This window comes from Sciurus vulgaris, assembly GCF_902686455.1.
Source record: "Sciurus vulgaris genome assembly, chromosome: 9".
Taxonomy (NCBI): Eukaryota; Metazoa; Chordata; class Mammalia; order Rodentia; family Sciuridae; genus Sciurus; species Sciurus vulgaris.
Genome location: NC_136469.1, coordinates 29,286,389 through 29,298,195, shown reverse-complemented (window position 1 = coordinate 29,298,195; position 11,807 = coordinate 29,286,389). Strand labels below are relative to the sequence as shown.

At 43.7% G+C, this 11,807-nt stretch overlaps 1 protein-coding gene and 1 pseudogene across 2 annotated transcripts in view; both read left to right on the top strand.

Moving 5' to 3' along the window:
* The first annotated feature begins 218 nt into the window (after nt 1-218).
* Nucleotides 219-3,361, top strand: LOC306669412 (NADH dehydrogenase [ubiquinone] flavoprotein 2, mitochondrial-like; annotated as a pseudogene). Its single transcript has one exon. The product of its transcript is annotated as an NADH dehydrogenase [ubiquinone] flavoprotein 2, mitochondrial-like (transcript).
* A 6,213-nt stretch (nt 3,362-9,574) lies between these two features.
* The window catches only part of SH3D19 (SH3 domain containing 19), a 186,874-nt gene continuing 184,641 nt past the window's right edge, over nt 9,575-11,807 (top strand). The window contains 1 exon segment of the mRNA XM_079154185.1: nt 9,575-10,152. Within this exon segment, the coding sequence (XP_079010311.1) occupies nt 10,041-10,152 (112 nt within the window). The 5' untranslated portion in view covers nt 9,575-10,040.

Genomic DNA, 11,807 nt, shown 5'->3' with positions numbered 1-11,807 from the left:
AGGAATTAGCAGGTGAGAAGGGTGGCCATCTTGGCAGAGATCATTAATAGAATGAACAGTGGGCAGTAAGGGTGATTTTTAAAAAAATTATATTTTTTATTTGTAGATGGACACTCTACCTTTATTTTATTTATTTATTTTTATGCTATGCTGAGGACTGAACCCAGTGCCTCACACTTGCTAGGCAAGTGCTCTACCACCGAAGCACAAACCCAGCCCCAGTAAGGCTGATTTTACACAGTGGTGACAGGGGACATCAAGATGACCCATTTGGGTGCTTCTTGGTTCTCCCTTTATCAATCATAACTGTGAGCAGACAAGTGAGGCAACCCCAGCCTGAGAAGGGTATGATATGCAGGCCATGAAAACCCAATTGAGAGGGTTTGAGTCCTGCCATGGTAAGCCATGAAGATTAGCAGAGGCAGAAGTTGAAGGTAAGAGGAATTTAGACTGGCCAATGGAGAGGGGGAACTACCAGAGGCACCGAGACCATCTGCTGTGATGGAGGTTAACCTGAGATGCTTTCTGCACACACAGGGAGAAGGGAATTTGTTTGGTGAAGGAACACTTCTGCCCACTGTTCGTCAGAGATGTGCCACTCACTGTCTTACAAAGTCTTGCAGAGTCATTACCAAAGCTGGTAGGTTGCAGTCCCTCCTTTGCTGTGCGCATGACCATACAAAATTTCCGCTAGGTTTTCTATTGCTGACTTTCTAACCATCAACCTATTGGGAACAATTTAGTAGCTCTTTATGAAGCCATTTCTGGCTTTAGTTCCGTTACTTGCATGAGCACTGTCCAAGGGAAATTCAGTGCAGATGCTGGGTGCAGTGGCACACGCCTGTAATCCCAGCAACTTGGGAGGCTAAGGCAGGAGAATCTCAGGTTCAAGGCCAGCCTCAGCAACGTAGCAAGATCTTGTCTGAAAATAAAAAATTTAAAAAAGGCTGTGGATGCAGCTAAGTGATAGAGCACTCCTGGGTTCCACTGCCAGTACTTCAATAAATAAAATAAAAGGGTGTGAAGAAATCTCGGTGGTAGAGTCCTTGCCATGCATGTGCAAATCCTGGATTCAACACCCAGTAACCCCCCCAACACACACACCAAATACAGTGCAAGCTGCATATGATTTTCTAATGATTTCTAATTTTCTCATTGGTAATGAAATTTTACAAACAGCCACATTTCAAATTCTCACCACAGTGCATGCCTAGAGCACTGGAACCTTGTAAATGGGCTTTGCTAATCCGCATGGTAACCCTTGCTAATAACCAGGCAATGTGTATGTAGGGGAGAGAGCTGAGGTATGCTGGTTCCAGAACTCGTCCTTGATTACAGTCCAATCATCTCTTTACTTGTATGTTGTCATTATGTATGGCTAACAGGACAACTTTGGATTCAGCATCAGTTCTCTTATAAAAGGCTCTCTTGAGGGAAAGTCCAATGATTTAGTCTGCCATGTTCTTCTCCTTGGTGGTACAGGGCCTAAGCAGCAGGTATCACCACCCCATGGGGAAGACATTTAAAGAATTTTCATGACAGGGGAGCAGAATGGTGCTGGAGGAGCCTTGTTTGTGCACAGGGATACTCCTGAGAATAACCCAGATTTCCCATTTGATTTCACACCAGAAAACTATAAGAGGATAGAGGCAATTATAAAAAACTACCCAGAAGGGTATAAAGCAGCAGCTGTGCCTGGATTTGGCCCAAAGGCAGAATGGGTGGTTGCCCATCTCTGGTATGAACAAGGTTTCAGAAGTTTTACAAGTACCTCCAATGAGAGTATATGAAGTAGCAACTTTTTATACAACATATAATCGAAAGCCAGTTGGAAACTATCACATTCAGGTTTGCACTACCACACTTTGCATCTTCGAAACTCTTGACAGCATACTGGAAGCCATTAGAATAAGCTTGGAATAAAGGTTGGTGAAGCTGTACCTGACAAACTTTTCACCCTTATAGAGGTGGAACATTTAGGGGCTTGTGTAAATGCACCAATGGTTCAAATAAATGACAACTAGTATGAGGATCTGACACCAAAGGATATTGAAGAAATTATCGATGAGCTCAAAGCTGGCAAAATTCCAAAACCTGGGTCAAGGAATGGACGTTTCTGTTGTGAGCCAGCTGGAGGTCTTACCTCTGACTGAACCACCCAAAGGACCTGGCTTTGATGTGCAAGCAGGCCTTTAATTTATACTCAACTGTAAACATGTTATTGCAGAAATAAATATTGTATACATAAAAGAAAAGGGACTATCTTGAAAATATATCTTGACTTCAGCTTTAAGTAAACTGAACTTATTTTATTTAACACAGGATCCTTGATGGGCAAGGGCAGGAAATAATAGCATGTGCAATTCCTTATATAAAGATGTAACGGGCTGGGTTGTAACTCAGTAATACAGCATCATGTGTGTAGTATATACAGGTGCTGGATATGATCACCAGAACTGACAAAACAAAAAAGTATTGTTTTAAAAGAAAACCTCACTGCCTGGGTACAAGTGTCTGCTTTAGCTTTCAATCAGCCTAAATAGACACTGTGAAGTGGTGATTCATGGGCCAATTTGCACTTAAAGTAGAATTCTGATCTCTATTCTGGAGCTTCCTGATGGACTAACAGAGGCTCATCAGGTCTGCATAGTGGCAAGACAGCTCCCCTTAACTCTCTCCCTCCATGTTTCTTCAGGTGTCTCTCTCTGATAAACTTGTTCCACTCCTAACTCTATTTCACTGATCAATTCCTGGAGAATTCCATAACAGCACATGCATAACAATCCCAGAACCTCAGTGACACAAAACTTAGCTTTTCTTACTACTTCACAGGTCAGCTGGCAGCAGTTATAATCTTAGCTGGGCACTCAGGTGTCTGTGGTCAGCTGTTGGGTTAGTCTCATCCCAGTTGTCTCACAGGTTTGGGGGTTGGCTGGCCGCAGACTGGTCTAGATGGCCTCAACTGGAACCAATGGCTTTCCTTTACATAACGTCCCATTCTCTGGTGAGATTACTTCAGCCTCCTCACATAGTGGTAAAAAGTCTCCCAGCTTGCAAGCTGAAGCAAGCAAGGCCTCTTGAGGTCTAGACTTGGAAATCACACTGTCTTTTGTGCCATATTCCATGGGACAAAACAAATCCAAAGGCTACTCAGCTTCACAGGGGTAGAAAACCATTTCCTCTCTTCCTTCCTTTTGTGTTTCCAGTGCTGGGGGTGGAACCCAGGGTCTCACGCATGCTAAGCAAAGGCTCTATCACAGAGCTACATAGTCAGTCCATACTATTATTTTTAAATTTTTATTTACTTTTTTATGGTGCTGGGATTTGAACCCAGGATCTCATGCATTATCTTTTGAATAAAACTTTAAAACACCCAGAAAGGGCTGGGGAGATAGCTCAGTTGGTAGAGTGCTTGCCTTGCAAGCACTCGGCCCTGGATTCAATCCCCAGCACTGCAAAAAATAAATAAATAAACTAAAAAAAATAAACAAAACACCCAGAAAATTTGGAGACTAATATAATAACTACTCATGAGCCCACCATCCCATTTTAATAAAATCATAATATTCTGTCATATTAAGAACTAAACCTTTACCAGAAGTGGCGGTGCATACTTTTAGTCCTCAGCTACCCGAGGTGGAGGCAGAAGGATTGAAATTTCGAGGTCTGGGCAACTTAGGAGACACTGTCCCAAAATAAAAAATAAAAAGGGCTGGGGATGTAGCTCAGTGTATGGAAGGCCCTGGATTCAAACCTCCCCTCCCCCAAATCACCAAAACATTGAAGATACTATTCTTTTAAATCCACTCTATGTCTCTATTTATCCTTACTTTATCTTCTTTGAGGTCTTTAGCTACACAATTTTAATTGCAGACAGTCACTTTTTATTTAGGTTAAAGGACTGAAGATTCATGGCTTCTGGTGATTCAGCAGGAAAAAATAAAGAAACTATGTTTTTTGAGTCATTAAACAAATATTTATTGTGCTTCTACTTGCCAAACACTGCATCATGTACATATTTATGTAGCATATTCTTCTTTTTTGTAGCATAAATTCTTACACACGGTTTTGCTTCAGGTTATATCTGCATATCTAAAGTGAGAAGCCAAGAATATTTTCCTTTATAATGAAGGCTCTTTTTCAATATCTCATATGTGTGTATGTAAATATATATATATATATATTTTTTTTTTATTTTTTTCCCCTTAATACCTTAAAGCTTTGCAGGCGACTCTCGTTCTACACTGTGTCTCTGAATTTTGGTTCCAAGTTTCTTTTTTTTTTTTTTTTTTTTTTATTGTAAACAAATGGGATACATGTTGCCTCTCTGTTTGTACATGGCGCAAAGGCATACCATTTGTGTAATCATAAATCCACATACAGTAATGTTGTTTGATTCATTCTGTTATTTTTTCCCTTCCCCCCACCCCTCCCACCCCTCTTTACCCTCTATACAGTACTTTCTTCCTCCATACTTGCCCCCCTCCCTAACCCTAACTCTAACCCTAACATTAACCCTTCCCTCCCCCCCTTTATGTGTCATCCTCCACTTATTAGTGATATCATTTGTCCCTTGGCTTTTTGAGATTGGCTTATCTCACTTAGCATGATATTCTCCAATTTCATCCATTTGCCTGCAAATGCCATAATTTTGTCATTCTTTATGGCTGAGTAATATTCCATTGTATATATACACCACCGTTTCTTTATCCACTCATCAATTGAAGGGCATCTAGGTTGGTTCCATAGTCTGGCTATTGTGAATTGAGCAGCTATGAACATTGATGTGGCTGTATCTCTGTAGTATGCTGATTTTAGGTCCTTTGGGTATAGGCCAAGGAGTGGGATAGCTGGGTCAAATGGAGGGTCCATTCCAAGTTTTCTAAGGAATCTCCACACTGCTTTCCAGAGTGGCTGCACTAATTTGCAGCCCCACCAGCAATGTATGAGTGTACCTTTCTCCCCACATCCTCGCCAACACCTGTTGCTTGTATTTTTGATAATCGCCATTCTAATTGGGGTGAGATGGAATCTTAGGGTGGTTTTGATTTGCATTTCTCTTATTACTAGAGATGTTGAACATTTTTTCATATGTTTATTGATTGTTTGTACATCTTCTTCTGTGAAGTGTCTGTTCATTTCCTTAGCCCATTTGTCGATTGGATTATTTGTATTGTTGGTGTAGAGTTTTTTGAGTTCTTTATAGATTCTGGAGATTAGTGCTCTATCTCAAGTATGATTGGCAAAGATATTCTCCCACTCTGTAGGCTCTTTCTTCATATTACTGATAGTTTCCTTTGCTGAGAGAAAGCTTTTTAGTTAGAATCTATCCCAGTTATTGATTCTTGCTTTTATTTCTTGTGCTATGGGAGTCCTGTTGAGGAAGTCTGGTCCTAGGCCGACATGTTGAAGATCGGGACCTACTTTTTCTTCTATAATCTGCAGAGTCTCTGGTCTGATTCCAAGGTCCTTAATCCATTTTGAGTTGAGTTTTGTGCAGGGTGAGAGATATGGGTTTAGTTTCATTCTGTTGCATATGGATTTCCAATTCTCCCAGCACCATTTGTTGAAGAGGCTATCTTTTCTCCATTGCATATTTTTGGTGCCTTTGTCTAGTATTAGAAAGTTGTATTTATTTGGGTTTGTGTCCGTGTCCTCTATTCTGTACCATTGATCTACCTGTCTATTTTGGTACCAGTACCATGCCGTCTTTGTTACTATTGCTTTGTAATAAAGTTGAAGTTCCGGTATTGCGATACCCCCTGCTTCATTTTTCCTGCGAAGGATTGCTTTAGCTATTCTGGGTTTCTTATTCTTCCAGATGAATTTCATGATTGCTTGCTCTATTTCTGTAAGGTACGTCATTGGGATTTTAATTGGGATTGCATTGAATCTGTATAGGGTTCCAAGTTTCTTATCGATCATTTTCCTTCTATGGGTTTGGCTCTTGTGTCGCTCGGGTGGATAAGGATGTTTTGACATGTTTATGTATCTCCTAGCTGACCACACCTTTGGTTTTCTTTCCTATGGTTGAATTGTTACTGTTGTAACTCCCACCTGGTTCTTCTACTTCAGTATGAAAACTTCAGCATGCAATCCTTTCCCGGGTTTGCTTGCTGTGCTTTTATGGTAAGTTGGTTATGCTTTTTGTTTTAAACAACTTCACTGAAATATAATCTACATACCATGAAATTCATTCTCTAGTGTATTGAGCTTAAAATAAAATGTATCCCTTAGTATATGGTTGTGCAACCATCATCACTTCTGATTTGAGAATATTTTCATCACCGTAGAGAGAAACCCTGTACCCATAGCCAATACTTCTTGCCCCCGCATTTCTGGGAACCATTAATCACTTTCTGTCTCCATGAACTAGCCTAATCTGGACATTAAATAGAAATGGAATCACACATCATGGGAATCCTTTGTCTCTGGCCTCTTTCATTTAGCACAATATTTTCAGGGTTCACCTATCTTGTGGCATATATCAGTACTTCATTTTTATGGCTGAATAATACTCCATTTTATGGACATGCCACATTTTGTTTATCTATCCGCCCACTGATGAATATTTACTTTCTGGCTAATAAAAATAATGCCACTATGAGCATTCATGTACAAGGATTTTGTGTTTTCATTTCTCTTAGATATATTTCTAGAACTAGAACTGCTGCATTATTCAGTAACTCTAATTTTTACTTTTTGAGGAACTGCTGAATTGTTCCAAACTGACTGTACCATTTTACATTCCCCAGTCACAGTCATGCATGAGAGTTCCAGTTTCTCTGCATCCTCATCATCACTTATTATAGTCTTTTTTAAAATTCATTCTAGTAGGTGTGAAGTGGTATCTTGTGATATTTAAAAATATATATATGTATTTTTAGTAGTGGATGGACACAATACCTTTATTTTTCTTTATTTTTATGTGGTGCTGAGGATGGAACCCAGTGCTTCACCCATGCTAGGCAAGTGCTCTGCCACTGAGTCACAACCCCAGCCCTCTCATATGATTTTGATTTACATTTCCCTAATGATTAATGAAGCTGAACATCTTTTCAGGTTCTCATTGACTGTTTGCATATATTTTCTTTGGATAATGCCAATTTTTAAATTGGACTATAATTGTGGTTTTAAACCATTATTACTAGATGAGTACAGTGGTGCACACCTTTAATCTCAGATCTTCAGGAGGTGGAGGTTGAGCAGGAGGACTGCAGGTTCAAGGCCAGGCTGCGCAACTTGGCAACACTCTGTCTCAAAATAAAAGTTTTTTAAAAAAGGGCTGGGAATGTACTTCAGTGGAAGAGTACACCTGGGGTTAATCCCTAGTGTAGACCAAAAAATGAGGAAAATCACCAAATGATTCCTCTATTTCTCATCTCTTTTCTTTCTTTCTTTTTTCTTTTTTTATGGCTGAATTATACTCCATTTTATGGATATGCCACATTTTGTTTATCTACCCACCCACTGATGAATATTTGGTTGCATTTACTTTTTGGCTAATAAGAATAATGCCACTATGAACATTCATGAACAAGGATTTTGTGTCTTCATTTTTTTTTGTTTTGCGCAGCGTTAGGGGATTTGAACCCAGGGCCTTAGTGCTTATGAGGCAAGCACTACTACCAACTGAGCTATATCCCCAGCCTTTCATTTCTTGATTGGATCCAGGGCTCTTGACCATGGAGCTTCAGCCCCAGTGTTTTTTTTGTTTTTTTTTTAATTTTGAGACAGGGTCTCACTAAGTTGCTGAGGCTGTCCTTGAAATCACGATGCTCTTTCCTCAGTCTCCCAAATTGCCAGGATTACAGGTGTGTGTCACTGTGCCCAGCATTACTCCTCATCCCTGAAGGACAAGTGACAGATAATGTTTTCATTAAAGTGAACCCAAACACTTTCAACAACACTAACACCCAGAATTATTTGTTGTTTTTTTTTCCTGGTTTAATTTCCGGTTACCCAAGTGCCTACTTATTTAACTGCTTATGCAGTGTTATAAAATTTTAACTTGTGGATTTGGCCTCAATTCTTCAAAATCAATTGTGGTTCTCAGCTGCTTAAAAATGGAAAGATTTGCTCAGGCTGCAGCATCCACTATTGAGAAGGCAAAGAACAGCTCTTGGGTATGGCAGGCAATTCTGTTTCCAGTGACCCTCTTTCCTTTTCTTTTTCTCTCTTACATGCTGAACATTGGGAGCTCTCATAGTCTCTCAAAAATAAAGCAGGAGGCTGAAGATAAAGGCCCATTCATCCCACGCAGGAGTTTCTTAAGGTTTCATGTCCAGGCAATGCTCCTTCCTGCTGCTTAGGTATCTTTATGTGAAGATTCCAGAATCTATCCCTGTATGTCAAAGTACATATGCGTGCCCATGGAACTTTAGATGTGGATTATATAGGTACACACAATAACTTTTGTTATACAGTTCTTTCCAGCTTTGGAAACACATTCACAAGGAGGGAGGGAGCTAAGTGCTTCAAATGACAGTTTCTGACCCCTGACACTTGGCCAAGTCACCTCTCCACATATTTAGTATGGAGGCCTTAAACACAATTTCTTCCTGCCATTTCAGGAACTGAAGCCTTTTCCTAACCCTAAATTAACTGGAATATGAGGAGGCTTTATTACTATTATTATTATTTTTAAAATTTTTAAATATTTTAAAAAATGTTGATGGACCTTTATTTTATTCGTTTATTTTTATGTGATGCTGAGGCTCGAACCCAGTGCCTCACAAATGCTAGGCAAGCATCAGGGGTTGTGTCTCGGTGGTAGAGCGCTTGCCTAGCAAGTGTGAGGCACTGGGTTCGAGCCTCAGCATCACATAAAAATAAATTTTAAAAAAAGGCATTGTGTCCATATACAACTAAAAAAAATAAATTAATAATTAATTAAGAAAAACTCAAAACTTATTTTTGGATGTGTGTGTGCTGAAGACTGCATCTCAGGACGCTCTACAGAGCTACACCCCCAGAACCTTCATTTTTTCTTTTTTTATAATTTTCGTACTGGGTCTCACTAAATTGCCCAAGCTAGGCCTGGAATTTGCAATCCTCTTGCCTCAGCCTCTGGGGTTGCTGGGATTCCAGAAGTGCGCCACCGTGTCAAGCTTAGATTTGTCCTTTGGAGACCTTTTAGATTCTCTGCAAAATTGAGTTGGAGCTTCCCAACCCCACGCCCGCACTGCCCTCGCTCCCCATCACCCATAGAATACTTTAGTTACAGCTGGTGAGCCTGCACGGACACACACTTGTCACGCAAAGTAGTTCGGTTCGTACGTCCTATGGATTTGGGCAAATACACAATGACAGGTATCATACAGAGGAGTTTCATTGTCCTAAAAATCCTCCGTACCCCGGCGAGGTGGATCTTAAAGTGTGAGAAGAGGGAGCGTGTGTATCGCAGAGGCTTGGCTCAGCTCCTAGCCAAGTTTGTCCCGAAGTTCAGCCGCTCGCAGCTGTCCCATCTCTCCAGATCCGGCTCTGGGACAGGTTCCTCCTCCTTTTGTTTAAGTGTCAAGCAAATGGGTTTCCTGTTGACACCGGAATACTGTGGAAGGGCAGGAAGAGGCCAGGCCTCCTCCTCTCCCCGCCGCCGACCCCGCTTCTGCATTCTGCAGGGGTTTGTTCAGGTCGAGGGGGTGCCGGCGGCGTGTGTGGCGGGAGGGCGGCCCCGGCGGCCAGTAACCCCTCCCCCGGGGGGCGAGGCCGGGCGCGCGCCCGCCCGAGCCGGGGCTGGAGCTCCGCGGGCGGGGAAGGGAAGAGGAAGGGGGAAGAGAGTGGGAGAGAGGAGGCCGCCGGTGCGCGGCGAGGAGGCGGGGAACTCGGCTCGGCCCGCGCCGGGCAGCTCCCCCGCCGGCTGCAGGTGGAGTTCGCGGAGGTGGCGGTTCCCGCAGCCACCGTCGCCGTCGCCACCTCCTCTCCAGGGGCCGCTTTCCCCGCCCCGAGGGCGCCGGCCGGGGGCACCTGGTGCCCGCGGACCCGGGCGCCGGGGCCGCAGCTCGCCAGCCGTCCCCCGACTGCGCCTCCGCGCCTCGCCCATGGCTGAGGGCCGGCGGCGGGAGGACGAGGAGGAAGAGCTGCGCGAGCGCCGCGAGGTCGGGGGCCCGCGCCGCGCCCGGGGCCGTGCGCTCTCGGGCCACCCGGCCGCAGGTGAGAGGTGCGGGGACGCGGGGCGCGGGGCTGCGCGGTGGGGACCGGGCGCTCCGGGGCGGCTCGCGTCCTGTTCGGGACGGCTGCGCTGCCCTCGCCTGCCTGGGTGGGACCTGCGCCGTTTAACTCTCGGACGCGAGAGGGAGGGCGAGTGGCCTGTCCATCCTCATCCTCATTTGGGGCCGGGCCGGGCACATTTAAACCGCCTGTTAGTGCTCCCGGAGCCGAAGCTCCAAATATTCCGTGCCAACTAAGTCCACGAGCTGCCGGCTCGTCGTGTGGCCCGGTGATTACTTACTTATCTCTGGGTGAGTCAGGCCGGTGGAGGACTCCCTCAGTCTGGCCCTCTCGGTGGACAACGACCCCTCCCCGGGGCTTCGCCTGCGCCACCTCCACCAGGTCAAACCACGTGCTCGCACTGAGTCAGGTCTTGCTTCAGCGCCAGGTGAACTTCGGACCTCTGGTCCCCTCCCTCCCCCGCCGCGCGGGCTCTCCAGGTTTCTGTGGGACCTGCTTTAGAGTTGCCTTGGGAAACTCCCCTGTCCGCTGTAAGGAGAGGTCCCGGTTATAGCACTCCACCAGGCAGTTCATTTGGACAGAGGATCCTTTCTGGGCCTATAATTTATGTTATGGTCTTGTGTTTTGGGGTGTACAAAAGCGGCACGGGTCAAGTAGTTTGGCGCTTAAGTGGAAGAGTGAATAAGCGTAGACCCACACCCCTTCCCTCTTCCTGGGGCGGCTTTTCAGTCGAACATAATGAAGAGGAAATTCTTTGGTCTTTGGTTCCAACTGGGTAATCAGTTATCTGAGAACTAGAGGGAAGAGCAGACTGGGGGGTGGGGGGTGTCTACAAAGGAGGGAGGTAAAGGGAGTGAGAAAGAGTCAGATGAGAACGATCCCTTAGGAGCCTCTTTGGAGAGTGGAGTCTGATGCCTACCCCAAGCGCCCAGAAGCGTTTCAGTTTGACTCCCTTAACCAGCGAGAGAAAGTGGGGGAACTTAAGACAACAGGTGTGTGGGAGAAAACAGAGGGTAGGAAATGAGATGAAAGGAAAGAACTTGAGCAGAACGTGAAGAAATGGTCAATTTGATGCCCTGGGGAGAATCTTGCAAACTTAAAAATAATGCCCTATGTCCATTACTTGGACTTTTCATCAAAATAAGGTATTGAATGGTCTACATGAACACCGATTGTTTTTGAAAATGATTGATAGTTTTGTGATTGATAAATTGATAGTTCACTCAGACCTGGTGAAATAAACATGACTAATTGCTGGATAGTAGTAAATATTTCTTTAAGGATACAACGAAAACATGACAAAGATGCACCTCCATTGAATTACAGATTTAATCAGTGTAGGCTTGTCTTGGATTCCCATAACCTTCAGCTAAAGCTTCACTCTTTTCAGGAACTGTAAGGTGAAGGAGAGCTTTATTGGAGTTCAAACTGGAGACATCCAGATACGTGTTTATAATTTAGTTGCAATGTGTGTATTTATTCCAAGGCTGGTGGAAATGGCCTTTTTTGTAACTTTTTATCAGTTCCATAATTTCCCCAAGGCTGACAAGGACTTTTCTGGGTTCTTTGATAATATTTTTGCCGAAACAGGAGGTTGTATACATTTGCATTCATAGATTGGTGTTTGCAGTTTTCTA